Source organism: Pan paniscus, chromosome 19 (assembly GCF_029289425.2).
Source record: "Pan paniscus chromosome 19, NHGRI_mPanPan1-v2.0_pri, whole genome shotgun sequence".
NCBI classification, from domain to species: domain Eukaryota; kingdom Metazoa; phylum Chordata; class Mammalia; order Primates; family Hominidae; genus Pan; species Pan paniscus.
In genome coordinates, this window is record NC_073268.2 from 83,839,777 (window position 1) to 83,861,706 (window position 21,930).

The window sequence follows — 21,930 nt, forward strand, 5'->3', positions numbered from 1 at the left end:
GAGGCTGAGGCAGGAGAATGGCGTGAACCCAGGAGGCAGAGCTTGCAGTGAGGAGAGATTGCACCATTGTGCTCCTGCCTGTGCAACAGAGCAAGACTCTGTCTAAAAAAAAGAAAAACAAAAAAGAAACTGAGGACTAACGGGAGTGGCCAAAGAGATAGGAAGAAAACTAGGATTTGAGGTTTGTAAGTTTTGGTGCATAGTTTCTGAAATTTGTCCAGTTTCCAATTTGGCTATGCCTTCACCCTAAAGCTAGTAGTGATACTGATTGATCATGCTTCATATCATCAAGTAGACCACTCTTTCTCTCCTTCCAGCTCTGAAATGTAGGTGATTCCCCAGGGTATATATGAGGTGCTCTTAGTCTCTCTGCTTTCTCTTTTATAATAGTTTAGTCTGAGGCTGGGCACAGTGGCTCATGCCTGTAATCCTAGTACTTTGGGAGGCCAAAGGGGGTGGATACCTTGAGGTCAGGTGTTTGAGACCAGCCTGGCCAACATGGTGAAACCCCATCTCTACTAAAAATACAAAAATTAGCTGGGCATGGTGGCGCATGCCTGTAATCTCAGCCCCCTGGGGAGGCTGAGGTGGGAGAATTGCTTGAACCAGGGAGGCGGAGGTTGCAATGAGCCAAGATTGCGCCACTGTACTCCAGCCTGTGTGACAGAGTGAGACTCTGTCTCAAAATAAATAGATAAATAGTCTGCTGGCTGCAATTTTCATCTCAATGAGACTGGTTCCCAATTTATACCCCCAGCTTCAATCCTTCCAGAGCTTCAGTCTACATTTTTTTCTTTCTTTTTCCTTTTTTTTTTTTTTTTTTTTGAGACAGGGTCTTACTCTGTCACCTAGGCTGGAGTGCAAGCAGTGTGATTTTGGCTCACTGCAACCTCTGCCTCCTGGGTTCAGGTGATCCTCCCACCTCAGCCTCCTGAGTAGCTGGGACTACAGACACGCGCCACTACACCTGGCTCATTTTTATACTTTTTGTAGAGAGGGGGTCTCACCATGCTGCCCAGGCTGGTCTAGAACTCCTGACCTCAAGTGATCTTGCCGTCTTGGCCTCCCAAAGTACTGGGATTACAGGTGTGAGCCACTTCGCTCAGCCCAGTCTACATTTCAAACTGTCTCTTGGACATTTCCACCTCATTATCTTGTCAATAACCCAAATTCAGCGCACTTAAATAGGAGCAATAGCCAGATCATAATCATAGAGATCAGTATTGGAAGGAACCTTAGAGATGATCTAATCTAGACCTTCCTGATTGGAGAGCTATGGACTGATACACAGTGAATAGGATAAGAGGTGGGTGGGGATAGATATTCATCCTCCAAGCTCTCAGGGTGTACGCAGCCTCTGATCCACTTTGTTCATGACAACCTCATTCCCTGACGGGCTTAAGAGGGTGGGGTCTGATGGTGGGCAGGAGCCCACCATTGGCATTCAGTTGCATAGCACATTATTGCCTGCGTAGACAAGGGACCCACGAAGATGCTAGAAGGGTTTATCTCAGGAGCCCAAGAAGTATAAGGAATGATCCAATGTGCAGGAAGGTGTCAGAGTGTGTGTGTGTGTGTGTGTGTGTACGTGTGTGAGAGAGAGAGAGGAGAGAAAGAGATGAGGGCTGGGTGCGGTGGCTCATGCCTATAATCCCAGCACTTTGGGAGGCTGAGGCAGGCGGATCACTTGAGGTCAGAAATTCGAGATCAGCCTGGCTAACATGGTGAAACCTCGTCTCTACTAAAAATACAAAAATTAGCCGGGTGTGGTGGCTTGTGCCTGTAGTCCCAGCTACTCACGAGGCTGAGGCAGAAGAATCGCTTGAACCCAGGAGGCGGAGGTCGCAGTGAGCTGAGATCACGCCACTGCACTCCAGCCTGGGCAACAGAGCCAGACTTCATCTCTAAGAATAATAATAATAATAATTAATTAATTAATTAAGAGATGGGGGTTGGGGATTCTGGGGCAGGCAGCTTAGAAACTCTGTCTTCATATACGTTTGTATTGGATAATTTTGGCCAATATACCACAAATGATGTCCAGGCTGTGAAGTGATTGTCCTAATAATGCATTTGTGTTCTGTCAACTGGAACCTCATCATGATTTTGAAATACTCGCTATGGCAAGTTTGATTGGATCTAAAATCCAGAAGGAATATTCTAAGTTCTTTTTTTTTTTTTTTTTCTGAGACGGAGTTTCGCTCTTGTTGCCCAGGCTGGAGTGCAATGGCATGATCTCAGCTCACTGCAACCTCCGCCTCCCGGGTTCAAGCAATTCTCCTGCCTCAGCCTCCACAGTAACTGGAATTACAGGTATGCACCATCACGCCCGGCTAATTTTGTATTTTTAGTAGAGACGGGGTTTCTCCATGTTGAGGCTGGTCTCGAACTCCTGACCTCAGGTGATCCGCCCGCCTCGGCCTCCCAAAGTGCTGGGATTACAGGCGTGAGCCACTGTGCCCAGCCGGAATATTCTAAGTTCTAAGGACATTTGTCAATGAAAGAAACAAAAGAGCTTTAAATATAACTTAAATATCATTTCCACTGTTGTGAATGTTTGGTTATAAAAGATGGCTTAAATTATTTTAGCACATACAGTTGCAAATGGTTTCTTGTCATTTAAAGAGATCACGCACCAGGGGTGGTGGCTCAAGCCTACAATCCCTGCTACTTGGGAAGGTGAGGTGAGAGGATGCATTAAGCCCAGGAGTTTGAGGCTGCAGAGAGGTGTGACTGCATCACTCACTCCAGCCTGGGTGACAGAGTGAGATCCCATTTCCTATTTCTTTTTTTTTTTTTTGAGATGGAGTCTTGCTCTGTCACCCAGGCTGGAGTGCAATGGCGTGATCTCGGCTCACTGCAACCTCCGCCTCCCGGGGTCGCCTGCCTCAGCCTCCCCAGCAGCTGGGATTACAGGAGTGCGCTACCACCACGCCTGGCTAATTTTTGTTTTTTTTTTTTTAGTAGAGATGGGGTTTCACCATGTTGGCCAGGCTGGTCTTGAACTCCTGACCTTGTGATCCGCCCACCTTGGCCTCCCAAAGTGCTAGGACTGCAGGTGTGAACCACCGCACTCGGCCATGAGATCCCATTTCTAAAAAAAAAAAGAAAGAAAGAAAGAAAGAAAGATAAAAAGAAACAGATCAGTTAAAGAGACTCAATCAGGACTTACCTTACATGAGCTATTTAGAGTGCAAAACAGAATAAAAAGTTAGGTATACGGATTTAAGTTCAAATTTCTCATTAAAAAAAAGAGGGCTTTTTTGGGGAAAGTGTTACAAATGCAATATTTAATATCTTCTCCAATGCTATATATTTTGTTTTTATTCCAATTGTATTCTTTAAAGAAATGTTTTAAACCACATTCCATATCCCCTGCTAATTTTCATTGGGTGCTATATATGTGGAAAGTATTGGAAAGTCTGGTTCTAACCCAGCCCCCTTAACCGATTTGTGAGTAAACTGGGGTTCGGTCAGGGTTGATTGACCTATCTGACGTCACAGAGCTAATCACTTCCTTCATAAATCAGTTCCTGTCCTCTGACTTTCTGAGCCTTAACTGCAGATGTGTGACACATCACCAACTCATCTAAGTTTAAATCATATCAGGTTGGTTTCTCTCTGCGTGGCTGTTTTTTGTTTGTTTGTTTGTTTGTTTGTTTTTTGAGACAAGGGCTTGCTTAGTTGCCTAGACTGCTGGAATGTAGTGGCACAATCATAGCTCACTGCAGCCTCAAACTCCTGGACTCAAGTGTTCTTCCCACCTCAGCCACTCAAAGTGCTGGGATTACAGGTGTGAGCCACCACACCTAGCCTGTCATATTCCATCCAATCTGAATTCCCTCCCAGGTTTAAGGAACCCTTCACATTATATGTAGCCTGTAACCCACTATGGGAACTAAGATGCCAGGCACTTGCCATCATGGTCCCTCCTGCTGCTAGACCCTGCACTCAGGCACACCCAGCACAGCCTTTTAGCTGGAAGCCAGAACAGCTGTGAAGCAGTGGCCCTGGATTGATGCTTTACCAGGACAAGCTGGGCTTTCTGCCAGGCAGCTGCCACCATGCTGTCCTCACTGGTCCAATTCTATAGCCTGATTTTGGACACTTGTTGGCTGCAAAGTCTCAGAGCCTCATTCTTGGGCACTATCAGAGATTCTGTGAGCTTGAAGTAGGCAATGGTTCTGTTGCTTGCCATCAAGAACTCAACCGATAGGCCAGGCATGGTGGCTCATGTCTGTAATCTCAGCGCTTTGGGAGGCCAAGGTGGGCAGGTCACCTGAGGTCAGGAGTTTGAGACCAGCCTGGCCAACATGGTGAAACCCCAACTCTATTAAAAATACAAAAATTAGCCGGGCATGATGGCATGTGCCTGTAATCCCAGCTACTCAGGAGGCTGAGGCAGGAGAATCACTTGAACCCGGGATGCAGAGGTTACAGTGAGCCGAGATCATGCCACTGCACTCTAGCCTGGGCATCAGAGCCAGACTCCATCTCAAAAAAAAAGACAAATGCCATAAAAGGCTCACATTTGCCGGGCGCGGTGGCTCACGCCTGTAATCTCAACACTTTGGGAGGCTGAGGTGGGTGAATCACAAGGTCAGGAGTTTGAGACCAGCTTGGCTAACATGGTGATACCCCGTCTTTACTAAAAATACAAAAAAAATTAGCCGGGAGTGGTGACTTACACCTGTAGTCCTAGCTGCTCGGGAGGCTGATGCAGGAGAATCGCTTGAACCCAGGAGGCAGAAGTTGCAGTGAGCCAAGATCATGCCACTGCACTCCAGCCTGGGTGATAGAGCAAGACTCCGTCTCAAAAAAAAAAAAAAAAAAAAACAATAAAGAAATTGGTACCAGAGTGGTGGTAGGCTGTAGATGCTCAGGGAAATGGAATGGGAGTGGTCTGTAACTCTCACTCTAGTCTTCTGCGGCCAATGGTAGAAAATATGTATCTAGTAATATAGAATGAGACTCTGACAGCCAATTTGACATTGTTTGGAGCACAGTGTTTGCAATAAATGGCAAAAGATTTTAACAAATCACCCATGCCACCTGGACTTCAAGGCAAGTCTTGAAGACTGGCCATAGCTAAGGGACATATAACAGATGTAATGAATTTCTCTGGAGGCTGAGGCAGGAGAATCGCTTGAACCCAGGAGGTGGAGGTTGCGGTGAGCTGAGATTGCGCCATTGCACTCCGGCCTGGGCAACAAGAGCAAAAGTCAATCTCAAAAAAAAAAAAAAAGAAGTCAAGGACTATGGATGGGGTGATTTCGTTTGACAGTACTGGATGCTTGGTGGCTCTCTTTGGATTTAGAAGACTAGATATACAAGGCTCGGCATGGTGGCTCATGCCTGTAATCCCAGCTCTTTGGGAGGCTGAGGCAGGTGGATCACCTGAGGTCAGGAGTTTGAGACCAGCCTGGCCAACATGGTAAAACCCCGTCTCTACTAAAAATACAAAAATTAGTTGTGTGCCTCGAATCCCAGTTACTTAGGAGGCTGAGGCAGGAGAATCACTTGAACCCAGAAGGCAGAGGTTGCAGTGAGCCAAGGTTACGCCACTGCACTCTAGCCTACGTGACAGAGTGAGACTCCGTCTCAAAAAAAAAAAGAAGAAGAAGAAGACTATATATACCACGTTTGTTTGTGCTGCCTTAACCCATTTTCAGAGTGACCTGAGGCCTTGCTAACATTGAGCCACAAGGCAGAGCAAGAGAAGATTCTTCAGCAGGTCCAGGCTGTGGTGCAAGGACTTCTGCTAATTGGTCCTCATGACCCAATGTACCCAACAGCACTCTCTGGACAACCACATACTGGGGTGCTGTATGAAGGGCGCATGAAAACCCTGCAAAGGAGCATCCTATGGTTGTGCTTAGGGTTTTGGATCAAAGCCTTGCTCTCTTTGGCTAATAAATATTCTTTCTGGAAACTGGTCTTACTTTGCTCCTGGGCCCCAGCAAAGATTGAAAGCCAGGTGACCACATACCTGTGCAGCTTGTCAGGAACTGAGTATTTGTTCCACTTAGCCAAAAAATGTCCAGTAGCGCTCTCTTCCCCAAGAAGACATGTCGTAGGCTGGGCGCAGTGGCTCGTGCCTATAATCCTAGCACTTTGGGAGGCTGAGGCGGGCAGATCACTTGTGGTCAGGAGTTGAAGACCAGCCTGGCCAACATGGCGAAACCCTGTCTCTACTAAAAAAAAATACAAAAATTAGCTGGGCAAGGTGGCAGCCACCTGCAGTCCCAGTTACTCAGGAGGCTGAGGTGGGTGGATGGCTTGAGCCCGGCAGGTGGAGGTTGCAGTGAGCCAAGATCGCGCCACTGCACTCCAGCCTGGGTGACAGCGAGACCATTTCTTGAAAAAAAAAAAAAAAGTTATGCAAAACACCTCTCATTCCATCTATTGTACACTTTTTGTAAATAATTTTGCTTTACTATTCAATTATAAATTTTGAAGGGTATTCCCACTTCTAATATCTTTGTATTCCCTATAATACATAGCATTCTTATTTAATTTTAGAGCTGGGGATCTCGCTATGTTGCCTCAAACTACTGGGCTCAAGTGATCCTCTCACCTCAGCCTTCCAAAGTGCTGGGATTACAGGTGTGAGCCACCGCACCTGGCAGTACATAGCATTTTACACACTATGTAGGATATACATTGCAAACTAGTAGACTCTGGGCTATATCCAAACTGCCTATTTTTTATTTATTTTTTTCTTTTTTGAGATGGAGTCTTGCTGTGTCGTCCAGGCTAGAGTGCAGTGGCACGATCTCGGCTGACTGCAACCTCTGCCTCCTGGGTTCAAGCAATTCTCCTGCCTCCCTAGTAGCTGGGATTGCAGGTGCACAGCACCACGCCCAGCTAATTTTTGTACTTTTAGTGGAGACGGGGTTTCACCATGTTGGCCAGAATGGTCTCAAACTCCTGACCTCAGGTGATCCACCCACCCTAGACTCCCATAGTGTTGGGATTACAGGTGTGAGCCACCACACCGGGCCAAGACTGCTTATATTTTTATCAATCTGTAGTGTTTTGTTCTGAGACAGGGTCCTGCTCTGTCACACATGCTGGAGTGCAATATAACATATATTAATATTTATTGAAATAAATGACTACCAAAAAGTAATTTAAAGAAAAATAGTTGTCTGGGCATGGTGGCTCACACCTTCAATCCCAGCCCTTTGAGAGACCGAGGCCAGAGAATAGCTTGAGGCCAGGAGTTCGAGACCAGCCTGCGCAACATAGTGGGACCTTGTCTGTAGAAAAAATTTGAAAATTAGCTGGGCATGGTGGTGCGTGCCTGTGGTCCCAGCTGCCCGGGAGGCTGAGGTGAGAGGATTGCTTGAGCCTGGAAGGTGGACGTTGCAGTGAGCTGTGATTGCATCACTTCACTCTAGCCTGGGTGACAGAGCAAAACCCTGTCTCAAAATTTAAAAGAAAGAAAAGAAAGGAAACCTAACAGGATTCTGATTCTGTCCACCAAATGGCTTATTTCTTTTTTCTTTTTTTGAGACAGAGTCTCACTTTGTCACCCAGGCTGGAGTACAGTGGTGCGATCTTGGCTCACTGCAACCTCCGTCTCCTGGGTTCAAGCGATTCTCCTGTCTCAGCCTCCAGAGTAGCTGGGATTACAGGCAAGTGCCACCACGCCCAGCTAATTTTTGTATTTTTAGTAGAGATGGGGTTTTACCATGTTGGTCAGGCTGATCTCGAACCCCTGAACTCAGGTGATCCGCCCGCCTCATCCTTCCAAAGTGCTGGGATTACAGGCATGAGCCACTGCGCCTGGTGGCTTATTTCAATCTAGATAGGAAAATATAACACATATGTGAAATGAAAAAATACAAGCACTAATTGCCAAATAAATGTATTCAATATAATTTGGTTGAGCACTATGGGTGACAAATCTGTATATGCCTCCAGGAACCAGGTAAGTAATGAAAGTCAACAAAGTAGGGCAAGATGAGGACTTGGCCAATGGAAGTGCCCCCCGCTTTTTTTTTTTTTTAGACAGACTTTCGCTCTGTTGCCCAGGCTGGAGTGCAGTGGTGTGATCTGCACTCACTACAATCTCCACCTCCCAGGTTAAGCGATTCTCCTGCCTCAGTCTCACAAATAGCTGGGACTACCGGTGCTCCATCACACCTGGCTAGTTTTTAGTAGAGACAGGGTTTCACCATGTTGACCAGGCTGGTCTCGAACTTCTGCCCTCAAGTGATCTGCCTGCCTTTGCCTCCCAAAGTGCTGGGATTACAGGCATGAGCCACCACGCCCGGCCCTGGCCCCGTATTTTGTTTAAAGAGGGTGGCTGGGCCCAGTGGCTGTAGCCTGTAATCCCAGCACTTTGGGAGGGAGGCGGGTGGATTGCTTGAGTTTAGGAGTTTGCAGTGAACCAAGATCGCTGGGATATGCATATTTAAGGTTTCAATTTTTGTGTCTCCAAATAAAATTCTCAGTTCCTCACTACCTTTTTTTTTTTTTTTGAGATAGAGTCTTGCTGTGTCACCCAGACTGGAGTCCAGTGGCACGATCTTGGCTCACTGCAGCCTCTGCCTCCTGGGTTTAAGCGATTCTCCTGTCCGCTTCCCAAGTAGTTGGGATTACACGCATGAGCCACCATGCCCAGCTAATTTTTGTATTTTTAGTAGACAGGATTTCACCATGTTGCCCAGGATAATCTCGAACTCCTGGGCTCAAGTGATCCGCCCACCTGGCCTCCTAAAGTGCTGGGATTACAGGCCTGAGCCACCGTGCCTGACCACCCTCTTCAAACAAAATATGGGCACCTCCATTGGCCTAGGTCTTCATCTTGCCTACTTTATTGACTTACTTTACTTACCTGGTCCCTGGAGACATATACACATTTGTCACCCTTAGAGCTCAACCAAATTGTATTGAATGCATTTCTCTGGCAATTAGTGCTTGTATTTTAATTTTCATTTCACATATGTGTTCCATTTTCCTAACAAGACTGAAATAAGCCATTTGGTATACAGAATTCTGTTAGATATTTTTATTTTTATTTTTTTGAGACGGAGTCTTGCTTTGTTGCCAGGCTGGAGTGCAGTGGTGCGATCTCGGCTCACTGCAACCTCCACCTCCCAGGCTCAAGCGATTCTTCTGCCTCAGCCTCTGGAGTAGCTGGGACTACAGGCATGCACCACCACGCCTGGCTAACTTTTGTATTTTTAATACAGAACTTTTGCATTTTTAGTAGAGATGGGGTTTCACCATATTGGCCAGGCTGGTCTCAAACTCCTGCCCTCGTGATCCGCCCTCCTCAGCCTCCCAAAGTGCTGGGATTACAGGCGTGAGCCACCGCGCCCAGCATCTTTTTAAAAAAATATTGAGACAGGGTCTTGCTCTGTCACCCAAGCTGGAGTGCAGTGGTGCAATCACGGCTCACTGCAACATCCACCTCCCAGGCTCAAGCAATCCTCCCACCTCAGCCTCTCGCTAGCTGGGACCACAGGTGCACACCACCATGCCCGGCTAATTTTTCAAATTTTTTCTAAAGACGAGGTCCTGCTATGTTGCCCAGGCTGGTCTTGAACTCTTGACCTCAAGCTATCATCCGGCCTTGGCCTCTCAAAGGACTGGGATTGCAGGTGTGAGCTACCACGCCCGGCCAACTATTTTTCTTTAAATTACTTTTCGGTTGTCACTTCTCTCAATAAATATTCATATGTTTATAACACCTTTCTCTTATCTGAAGAGCTGACCTCAACCACTCAGGGTTGAGTCGCTGTGATAAGGTTTGAGGGTGCCTGAAATGTCATCATGATTCGTCCTTTGGTCTAAGCTGAAACCTAGTGACTTGTCAGGTCAATAAATTAAGGTTATTTCCCGATAATACAAACATTTAACACCGTGAAGTAGGTTTTAGGCAGGATTCCCTCTTTTCCACTACAAAGGAGAGGTAAGTTCTTGCTGAGGTGATCGAAGTCCTAGCTGGGGCACTGGGAAGGTGGCGGGAGTTGCGTTCTGGAGTTTACTGAGGCTTTCCCAGTGCGGATTCCACGCTACAGGTCTTAGGGCGCCCCTCCCTCCGGGCGTGGCAGCCCGGGGCGTGGCTCCTGGCACAGATCCGGAGCAGTTGTCATTGGAGTCATTTTCTGGACTCCAGCTCCATGCTTCAGAGTTTCCTAAGTTCATGGGGCTTGTCTCTCTGTCCCCTCGACTAATTTCCCTCTGTCGCTGGCGCTGCCCGGTGCCCTCGGTCGCTTGGGCCGCCCCTCTCCGCGACTTTTTTTTTTCTTTCTCTCGCTGGCTCTTTCAGCATCAGTTTCCATAAGGGGCGGGAAGGGAATGATATTTGGGAGCTCCCTTGCCTTCCTCTCCGAGCAGCGAAAGGGGAGACGCGGGGAGGAGGTCCGGCCGGCTTTGGGCTCCAGCCAGGGGTCCGCGGAGACTTTGGTCTCCGAAGGCCTTTGACGCCGGGCATTTCGCGAGCTGCGCGCCCCTCTCAGCCGCGCCACCTGCGCCCGGAGTTTTGCCGCGCCACCCGCGCCCGGAGTTTTGCCGCGCCACCCGCGCCCGGAGTCCAGCCGCACCGCGCTGTGCCGAGCCCAGGCGCCCAGGGCTCCCCGCCCCCGACTCGACGCTCCCGCGCTCCCCCTAGCGGCCGCCGCGCCGCTTCGCTCCGTCCCAGGCTCGTCGGCGGCGCAGCTCACGTGACCGCGCTCTGGGCCTGCGGCCGCTGTCGATTCCCCCAGTCACCGAGCGAGAGGGAAGAAACAAGATGGCGGCTGAAGGCGATCCGGAGTGGGGCCCCAGCAATTCGGATTGAGCCTTCTCCCTCCACCCGCTTCCGTCGGCCGGGCCCCTCCCGCCCGGCCCCGCGGGCCTCCCCACCCGGCCCCGGCGCTCCCCACCGCCCCCCCTGCGCCCGCCCCTCCCCCTTCGCTTTCCTTCTCCCCCCGCCTCGGCTCCGACATGAGGGGCCGGCGGGGCAGGCCGCCCAAGCAGCCCGCGGCTCCCGCTGCGGAGCGCTGCGCCCCGGCCCCGCCGCCACCGCCGCCGCCGCCCACGTCCGGACCCATCGGGGGGCTCCGCTCGCGGCACCGCGGCAGCAGCCGGGGCAGGTGGGCCGCCGCCCAGGCTGAGGTGGCGCCCAAGACGCGGCTGAGCTCGCCCAGGGGGGGCAGCAGTAGCCGGAGGAAGCCGCCGCCGCCGCCGCCGGCCCCCCCCAGCGCCAGCGCCCCGGGCCGGGGGGGGCGAGGAGGCGGGGGCGGCAGGACGGGGGGCGGGGGCGGCGGCGGCCACCTGGCCCGGACCACCGCGGCCCGGAGGGCCGTCAACAAAGTGGTGTACGATGACCACGAGAGCGAGGAGGAGGAGGAAGAGGAGGACATGGTCTCCGAGGAGGAGGAGGAGGAGGACGGCGACGCCGAGGAGACCCAGGATTCTGAGGACGACGAGGAGGATGAGATGGAAGAGGACGACGATGACTCCGATTATCCGGAGGAGATGGAAGACGACGACGACGACGCCAGTTACTGCACGGAAAGCAGCTTCAGGAGCCATAGTACCTACAGCAGCACTCCAGGTACCCACCCAGCCCAGTTGCTGCAGACTCCTTCCCCACCTCCTCTGCCCTCCCCCCTTGCTCACTCGTGTGCTGTGCATCCTGCTCCGATCTCCCCCCAACCCCGCCTCCCCCCCAAACAGAGGGGAAATGCGACGGCACATCAAGTGGCAAAAAACTAGATTTACAAGAGGAAAGAGGCGCATTGTTCAAAATGGAGATTGCATTGTTGCAGTTTGCAGGCCACACTCGCTCGCGCTCTCTCCCCCCCCCAACCCCCTCTTTTTCCTCTTCAAAATTTGTGCCAGTGCAGTGTCTCCACCGGGCAGGATTGAAACTTTGGCAAACACATATCCATTGCATTCATTTTTCTCCCCTTGTTTTGGTGTGGTTTTCTGGAATGAAAGAAGCCTCTTGTTTTGCAAACCTCTTTGCATTTCTAATGTGGTTTCTTTCGGATTTTTATTATACATCTGTTCCTTAAAAGGGAATTAAGGATTTGGACAGATTGTGGTACACAAACACGCACAAAAAAATGCGTTTTCACACCCCTAGCTGTGGTTTTAAAATTGTGTTAAGGAAACGGATCATTTGGGTTAGTAGGGGAACCTTATCTGGTCCTGTGTGTTTGTTTTTATTCTTCGAGTGCTAATGGGCCCGTGCAACAGTTGCTGTTAAATGGCTGATTAAAAAGCAACGCAGAAAGCCAAACAAGACCCAACCAAATTTGGTTATTCATCCGATTCAGAATTATTTTGGTTAAATCAAAAATAAAAGTACAAAACTACAGGAACGCGCGTCTGATCGCTTTGCCTTGCTTGGGAAATGCAGTTTCGTGTCACCTGTTGCAGAAGATATGTAGTTGATCATCTAGACATAATTGCCGAAGATGAACTTTTGGAACAACTTCTAAGTCACACAGCATCAGTATCAGATTTATTACACAACGACTTTTTCTTTTCACTCTATTTCTGAGGAAAAAGCCCTCCCGAAATCCGTAATGAATTTCTCCATGGTAACCCCTCTTCTGTTTTCTCACAGAAAGTTTCTCTAGGCTGGTGTCGAGATGCATTTGGTTAAACACCCCCGGCCCCCCGCAAAAGGCTGCTTTGTACGTAGTCACAGTTTACTAAATTGTGAAATTAACATAACCAAAGCAACAACCGGCAAGACTTTTCCTTTATAATTTTGCAAATCTAGATTAATTAAATTAGAATCTGGTTTTAAAAGCCTTTAAAAAATAAAGTTTATGAGAAAATATTTGTGAGGAAAAAAGACCTTTTTTTCGTTGAAGTAAGGCGTGTCATGTCTTTCTCAGAAAGACTAGGGTAGTAGAAGTGGTTAACTTGAAAAGTTTGATTTTAATAAATGCTTAAATACTTATTGGAGAAGTAGGAGTAGTATTAAGCCAAATGTGAACCCACATAGGTTGTCCTAACATAACTGAAAAAAGGTAATTTCTTTTGCCCAGTGGTCAGAATCGTTGCCAGTCTTGTCCGGGGCAGGCTGTCTGGTGAATGAAGGGAATGAATCAAGTGTCAGGTATTTATGTCTTATATGTAGAAAGGACTACATGTAAATCCTTGCCAACTTAATTTTAGTACTTTTTTTTTTTTTTTTTTTTTGAGAGGGAGTCTTGCTCTGTCGTCTGGGCTGGAGTGCAGTGTCCTGATCACGGCTCACTGCAACCTCCGTCTTCCAGACTCAAGCGATTCTCCTGCCTCAGCCTCCTGAGCAGCTGGGATTACAGGTGCCCACCAGCACACCCGGCTAATTTTTGTATTTTTAGTAGAGATGGGGTTTCACCATGTTGGCCAGGCTGGTCTCGAACTCTTGACCTCGTGATCCGCCCACCTCGGCCTCCCAAAATGCTGGGACTACAGGTGTGAGCCACCGCGCCCAGCCTAGTACGTCTTTTATAGTAATAATTTTTACCTTAAGAAATCACATGTTGGTCTTCTTTGCACCCAGAGCCGGTAATTGAAACACGGAGACTGAATTGCATACACCCCTGGAGGAAGTTTTTTCTGGTTAAAAAGAGCTGAGACATTTTGGCAGGACAGTTCAGCTAACTTTAAGTCCTATTCGAAGGCATAGCAAATAATATTTAAGATTGATGGGTGTGCATATGCTGACTTAAATTACAATTTGTAGTTAGGTGTCCTTTAAGAAAAATGTGTTTACTTCTGATACTTTTGTGACGTTTTGTTTTTCTTTTTTTGAGAAGGAGTTTTGCCCTTGCTGCCCAGGCTGGAGTGCAATGGCACAATCTTGGCTCACTGCAACCTCCACCTCCTGGATTCAAGCAATTCTCCTGCCTCAGCCTCCTGAGTAGCTGGGATTAAAGGCATGCAGCACCACGCCCAGCTAATTTTGTATTTTTAGTAATGACGGGGTTTCTCCGTGTTGGTCAGGCTGGTCTTGAACTCCCGACCTCAGTTGATCCACCTGCCTCAGCCTCCCAAAGTGCTGGGATTACAGGCATGAGCTACCGTGCCTGGTCTGACATTTTGTTTTTCTTAATGACACTTGTAGCCTACCATGTGTCTACTTGTCTTATCCTTATATGAAATTATTAACTCCTTAGAGATAAGTATTGAGCTTATTCCCCCTGCAGCTCCTGTAACAGAGTTTTGCACATAGCAGGTGCTCATCAAAGATTGGTTGGATAAATTATTGTTAGTAGATAAGAACTTGTAATAGATGAAGTTTTGATAACTCTACAGTGGGTGTCATAACCTCTAAATACTTTGGATTTAGGAAACTAAAAATTGGTCTAATTGTTTTTTGTTTTTGTTTTTTGTTGTTGTTTTTTCTAATTGGTTTTTGATGGACAATTTGATCAGTGAATGTTTTTCTTTTTTTTTCTGTGAACGTTTTTCATTGCAAGAGTTACTTTGTTTTTGAGTTGCTATTTCATATTGCTTGCCAGGCATTTTCCTTTATTGGCTGTGATGTTAATTTGGATGCTTTACCTTTTGCAACACATTATTTTTTAAGATTATGGTAAAATAGATGTGACTTTTTTTTTTCCTTATCTCTTCTAAAAAAAAAAAACGGGATACATGTGCAGAACGTGCAGGTTTGTTGCATAGGTATACGTGTGCCATGGTGGCTTGCTGCACTTACCGACCGGCCCTCTAAGTTCCCTCCCCTTGCCCCCCACCCCCCGGATGTGACATTTTGAGTTCTAAACTTTTAGAACATGCCCACTTGCCTGGAATGAGTAACAATGCATGACAGTGAGTTGATTAGGCTAAGTACCAGTTTCATTGGTTTTTCAGTCTGTACTTCCTGGAGGAAGGCTGTCAGGTAAATGTGTAGATAGAAGAAAAAAAGTTTTAGAACTGGTTTAAGATATCTGAATAACACATAAAGAAGTATGATTGATGAGTTTGAATCCTGTTGTACTGTGAAGGCTGAAAGAGGAATTTACCTTATTGGTAATTTAGAGTAATTTGATTAATTTTTATAGTTTACAGGGTTGGTTTAAGTACTGACGTGACATTCCTAACATAAGAAATAGCTCACTCCTAATACAAGAAATAACTCAGTATTTTGTAGGTAATGTAACAATGCAAAGACATTAGTTGACATTACTAAAGTCATGAAAAGTTTATTCATTGAAGATTGTTTTCCTTTTATGGAAAAAATGTAAGGATGGCAACTTTTTAGTATAAAATTGAAATCACCTAGTTTTGCTTAAGCTAAAGGCATATCGCTGAATAATGCTTTAATTCATTTTTACTTTTTAAATTTAGACTTACTTCAGCCTATAGGTTTTATGACATTGCCAATATACTGAGAAGGATTGTATAGGAAGTGTTTTCAATAGGCATTTGGTAAGGTTCTGACAGCACTTTGAAATTAAGCATTTGCTAATTTTAAGAAATTATATTTAAAACAGAATGGTTCTTGTGTTGCAGTCTCAGTCTTGTGTGAGACTTCTGAGAATACTTACCTGGAATTTTAAAACTTGGAACCTCTGATAACTTCATGAAACAAAAACCCTGGTGTTACCCTGGGAGAGTTAGTGATTTATGTCCTCTAAGGATTGTGACATTGGAGATCAGTGGCAGAGATGCCATGAATGAACCATAGATTCAAATTCAAGCAGAATTTGTCACTGGTTTGACAATATTATTCCTATCAGTGTCAATATCTTTTCAGTATAATTTCTGATTGCTGCATGCGAGGTACGCAGTGCAGTGGGCATTTTAAGGAGGGCGAGATAATATACCCCATTTAAGGGGATTGATGTGGGCATACACTTCCTGGATGGGCATGTGGAGAGTAAGGAAAGGCAGATTGAGGGAGGGAGGGAGAGAGGGAGAGGGAGCGGGAGCGGGAGGGAGCAGCAGGCACTGATAGTAAAGTGTGGGCAGTCTCAAGTAACTCGGTTTAGCAAGAGCCTGAGTGTGTGAATAGGAAATAAACCAAAGCTCCTTTGTATGCTGTGTTGGGCAGTACCTAGAGGATCAGGCTATAGCAACTGTACTTTCCCCCTTTTCTGTAGAATAGGGATTGGGCTGGATCGTGATCCTCAGCCCTTTTTCACTCCTGAGCACCCAGAGGAGTTATGTTGTATTCCCAGCAGCACCATGCACAAACATGAAACAGAACCATATCAAATCACAGAGATGCTGTTGAACCACTGGTGCAGCTGTTTCTCCCAAATTGAGAGAATTACTGGGGAAATGGCCTGAAGCTCTCTCTCTTTCAAATCTGTTTAATTTTGGGTATTGGGATGATCGGAAGATCTCGAAAGAGTGGGGTATGATTTCAGAGGGATGCCACGAAGTATAGCTTAGATTCTCTTCTGCAGGATGGATTGACAAGGACGAGATAGCTGGTGGGTTTTGTAGCCCTGGATGGAAGATATCAGTCCAGGAGGCACTTTAGAGTTCTTCAGGCCTTGACACACAGATGTATAGAGAGAGGAATGCATTACATATGCCTCCCTAAGAATGGTAGCACTTTCAGTAACAATGGGGAGGTCAAGATTATAAGGGAAATTAATGACATCTGTTTTCAGTTATCAGCACCTCGAGAGGTTAAACATGAGAATTAAACAAAATGAGAGCCAAAAGGGCTATGAAAAAGTTGGGCAATATGATTTGTGAGTAGTAGAGAGGTGTGTCCTAGGTATGCATTAATAAATAGTCTTGCACACAGTTCGTGCTTTTCTATTCTGCTCACCCACCGGCGTGTTTGGAAGTTTGTATTGAAACATGCGTATCACAGGACTGGGGATGTTAAGACCAGGAACTCTGGTCTCTTCTGTTAGGTCCTCCTTTCCTCTTTCCTCAAGACCCTGTGTCTTCCCTTTGACTAAAGACCCTTAATGGTGGAGACATGGGGGTGAGAGACTGGTAGTCATGGTGGGCAAGTAGTATTCTGGGTGACACAGGAGCAAATCCTAGCTGATGCCCTTTTCCCTTCCTGCTCCTTAGCCAGGCTGGAATCCCTCTTCCTGGGAGATCTTCCCTGAGTCCTGTTTTGCACCTTGGTCTTCCTTCTCTTTGAGTGCCTGCTTACGGTGGTTATGATCTCAGCACTAGCTTAATGCTGACACTGATTATTCTAATTTTATTTATTTATTTATGAGACAGAGTCTCACTCTGTCACCCAGGCTGGAGTGCAGTGGCATAATCTCGGTTCACTGCAGCCTCCACCTCCTGGGTTCAAGCGATTCTCCTGCCTCAGCCTCCCGAGTAGGGGACTACAGGCGCCTGCCACCACGCCCATCTAATTTTTGTATTTTTAGTAGAGACAGGGTTTCACCATATTGGCCAGGCTGGTCTCAAACTCCTGACCTTGTGATCCGCCTGCCTCAGCCTCCCAAAGTGCTGGGATTACAGGGGTGAGCTGCCGTACCCGGCCTCTAATTTTTTTCATGCTTTTGGTTTTTTAAAATGATAAGCCTCAGGAGGCAGCATGTTTCTTAATTAAAAAAAAAAAAACACTTATACATTAAAATGCACTTTAAAAGATCGAAGGTGACCGTATAGAAATAATTAAAATGCACGTAAATATAATTGTAATGTTTTAATTGTTTTGTCTGCTGGTATATATCTAAAATTTTTATGTTTTTCCAGATAGTAAGTTATATTCAAATACTATTTTGTGATTGTCACATTTTAAAAATAGTGACAGTAATAGCTAACATTTATTGGACATCTTCTGAATTGCTGAATGATTTTCAAGCAATATTTATGAAAATTCAGTTTTTAAAAGGTAACAGCTTTATGGAGATATAATTTATATACTGTAAAATGTACCCTTGTAAAGTATATAATTTAGTGGTTTTTTTAGTATATTGACAGAGTTGTGCAACCATTAACACTACCTAATTCCAGCTTGTTTTTATACCCCTGCAAAAGAAGCCCGTACCTTTAGCATCACTCCCTGTTCTTCACCTCCCTCCTGCTCATCCCTGGCAGCCACTAATCTGCTTTGATTCTCTGTTGATTTGCCTCTTTTTTTTTTTTTTTTTTTTGAGGCAGAGTCTCGCTCTGTCACCTGGGCTGGAGTGGAGTGGCGGGATCTCAGCTCACTGCAACCTCCACCTCCCGGGTTTAAGCGATTCTCCTGCCTCAGCCTCCCAAGTAGCTGGGATTACAGGCACCTGCCACTGTGCCTGGCTAATTTTTTGTATTTTTTTTTTTTTAGTAGAGACAGGGTTTTACTATGTTGGCCAGGCCGGTCTCGAACTCCTGATCTTGTAATCCACTCGCCTCAGCCTCCCAAAGTGCTGGGATTATAGGCGTGAGCCACTGCGCCCCGCCTGATTTGCCTCTTATGGACATTTCTTATAAAGTGGAATCATATAATATATGTCTTGCGTCATTTAGCCTAATGTTTTCAAGCGTTATGCATATCTTAACATGTATCAGTACTATGTTTGAATAACACTTCATTGTATGGCTATACCGCCTTTTTTTTTTTTATGGAGACAGGGTCTTGCAGTGTTGCCCAGGCTGACCTCAAACTCCTGGGCTCAGGCAATCTTCCTGCCTCAGCCTTCCAGCCTCCAGAGTAGCTAGGATTACAGGCACACATCTCTGTGTCCAGAGACCATGTTTTGCTTATCCATTTCTTAAGTTCATGGACATCTGAACTGTTTCCACTTTTTGGCCATTAGGAATAATGCTGCTGAGCACATTCGTGTACATGTTTTTATCTATACGTATGTTTTCATTTCTCTTGGGTATATAACTAGGATTATTTGCTGGATTATTGCAAATTCAGTTTTAATTTCTTTCTTTTTCTTTTTTTTGAGACAGAGTCTCTTGTCGCCCAGGCTGGAGTGCAGTGGCATGATCTTGGCTCACTGCAACCTCTGCCTTCTGGGTTCAAGTGATTCTCCTGTCTCAGCCTCCTGAGTAGCTGGGACTACAGGTGTGTGCCACCATGCCTGGCTAATTTTTGTATTTTTACTAGAAGAGGGTTTCACCATGTTGGCCTTGCTTGTCTTGAACGTCTGACCTCAAGTGATCCACCCGCCTTGGCCTCCCAAAGTGCTGGGATTACAGGTGTGAGCCACCGTGCCTGGAAGAAAGTAATTCAGGAGTTAGAATGAATCCTTAGTGATAGATTGGTTAGGCTGGGATGTGGTGAGTGGGAGAAAAGGATTCAAGGATGAACTGACTTTTGAATCTCCCTTATTTCTCTTTTCCTTATTCACTCATTTCTTCTCTTCATCTCGAATGGATCTAGTAATACTGATTTCTTTGTAGTTCTCACACACCTAACTCCTAGTCATCCATCCATCACCTTCTCCAGCCTGCCTTCTCTGATCACCATTCCCTTTACTGCCAGGTGGGGCTAAGTTCCTGTGTTTCCCACCCGTGTAACCTCCAGGACCATGTGCATTAATTGTTTTAGTTTCCAAATATTTGGGAATTTTTTAGGTATCCTTCTGTTACTGATTTCTAATTTAATTTCATTTTATTCAGAGAGTATACTTTGTATGACTTTAATTTTATAAACATTTTTAGAGGTTTGTTTTGCACCCCAAAATTTTGTCAGTCTAAGTGAATGTTCCATATGTACTTGAAAAGAATTTTGTATTCTGCTCTTGTTGAGTGGAGTATTGCATAAATGTCAATTAGGTCAAGTGTTGATAATGTTACTAAGATCTGTCTGACTTTCTGCTTGTTCTGTTGATTACTGAGAGAAGTCTTGAAGTCTGCAGCTATTGTGAAGGATTTGTCTGTTTCTCCTTGAAGTTCTAGCAATCTTCATGTATTTTGAGGCTTTATATTCATGTATTTTGAGGCTCCTTCCTAAAGTCCATAAACATTTAGGAAGGATTATTTTATCCTCTTAATTATTTAACCCCTTTATCTATATCTTTATCTGTTAAGACATGGAACTGAAATGGGCTTTTAATATCTGGCCCTTCTTTAATTACAACCTACTTTGGGCAGGGACAGTCTCATTCAGTCTCTGTAGTGCCTGGTTCAATCTCTTGAATGCAGTAGGCAGCACAAGTAATTGTGGAACTGAATGATGAGTCAAAGAAAGCCTGTGGATTCTTTTCATGCTCTATACTGTCCAGTATGGTAGCCACTAGCCACATGTGGAGAGTTAAATTAATTAAAACTAGGTAGGCCAAGTGTGGTGGCTCATACCTGTAGTCCCAGTACTTTGGGAGGCTGAGGTGGGAAGATCACTTAAGGCAGCAGTTGAAGACTAGCCTGAGCAACATAGTAAGACACTGTCTTTACAAAAGAATTAAAATAGTTTGGCAGAGGTTGGCATGCCTGTAGTCCTACCTAATTGGGAGGCTGAGGTGGGAGGATTGCTTGAGCCCAGGAGTTTGAGGCCCTAGTCAGCTATGGACCATGCCACCACACTCCAGCCTGGGTGACAGAGTGAGAACCCATCTCTTAAAAAAAAAATTTAAGTAAAATGAAAAGTTAGTTTCTCCTGTGGCACTAGCTGTTATATGTTCATTTCAAGCGCTCTATAGCCACATGTATTGCACCACACAAATGTAGAGCATTTGGGGCATTTGATATCATTGCAGAAAGTTCTCCTGGACTCATTGTAGTCAGTCTGCCTCTGTTAGACCAGGGGGAATTTACCTAACATCTCTTTTTCTCTAGCCTTTTATTTGCCCTAAATCCTGCACAGCTTGGGTAGCCCCAGCACTCTGGCTGAGTGAAGTCCTCCTTTGTGGAGACTCTGGGCCCAGCATTATTTGTGTATGTGATGGTATTGCATTTCTGCAATAAGATTTGGGGTCATGTGTGAGATGACTTTCCATTGTTTGTTGTTCTTGGTGGTAGGGTGAAGAGGAAGTTAACATGTGGTTAGAAAATCTGCCACAGTCCTGGTAATTTTTTTTTTTTTTTTTTTTTTTTTTTTGAGACGGAGTCTCGCTCTGTCGCCCAGGCTGGAGTGCGGTGGCGCGATTTCGGCTCACTGCGAGCTCTGCCTCCCGGGTTTACGCCATTCTCCTGCCTCAGCCTCCCAAGTAGCTGGGACTACAGGCACCTGCCACTATGCCCGGCTAATTTTTTGTAATTTTAGTAGAGATGGGGTTTCACCATGGTAGCCAGGATGGTCTTGATTTCCTGACCTCGTGATCTGCCCACCTCAGCCTCCCAAAGTGCTGGGATTACAGGCGTGAGCCACCATGCCTGGCCCAGTCCTGGTAAAATTAAGCTAAAAGTTATATATATAGGCCAGAAGAGAAGGAAGGATTAGGATTCAGAGACTTTTGGTTGAGAAATTAAATTTGATAATTCAGAGAATTTCAGTGTTATAAAAGTGTAAAACCTGATATGCAAACTGAATTGTGAGATGTTAGTATGTCCTAGTGTGTCTGGGTTCTCCTGTATAAAACGTCTTAGGAGTCACTGGCCAAATTATTTATCTATGGAACCCCCTGAGATTTGCTAAGAAAGTTATACTTAGACTTCTTTCTACTCATGGATATGTTCTGTAATTCACACACTTGGGAAACGGCATGGCCATGTGATTCATACCAAATGGCAATGTTCAGTAGGTGCAGTTTATATATTTTACTAGAAATATGGCTTCTTGCTCGATTTCAGTATGTTCATAGTGCCTCTTTTGAGGTCTGTGTGTAGTATATAGTATATTCTATTTATGGAAGTTAAGAAGTATTTCAGAAATGCATGTATTAATCTGTGTGGAATTTCTCTTGTCCTGTTCTAATTCTTGCATAGATACTTGTCTCAAGAGATGGTCCAACATTTAAAATAGTGAATGACATCTTAGCTCATCCTAAAACAATCCTTTCTAAAGGTTTATGAACTTATTCACAGAGCCTCAAAATACATGAGGACTGATAAAACTCCAAGGAGAAACAGACAAATCCTTAACAATATCGTAGACTTCAACACTCTTCTCACAGTAATCAA

General features: G+C 45.8%; 1 protein-coding gene across 22 annotated transcripts in view; it reads left to right on the forward strand.

Moving 5' to 3' along the window:
• The first annotated feature begins 10,719 nt into the window (after positions 1-10,719).
• Positions 10,720-21,930, forward strand: part of BPTF (bromodomain PHD finger transcription factor) — a 156,791-nt gene continuing 145,580 nt past the window's right edge. For 19 of the 22 annotated variants that reach the window (XM_055101695.2, XM_055101700.2, XM_063599342.1 and 16 more), the window contains exon 1: positions 10,752-11,554. In XM_055101695.2, the coding sequence (XP_054957670.2) occupies positions 10,942-11,554 (613 nt within the window). In that variant the 5' untranslated portion in view covers positions 10,752-10,941. Of the gene's footprint in view, positions 11,555-21,930 lie in introns of all 22 variants that reach the window. The other 3 variants (XM_055101692.2, XM_034942761.4, XM_055101704.3) reach the window with 1 other exon arrangement.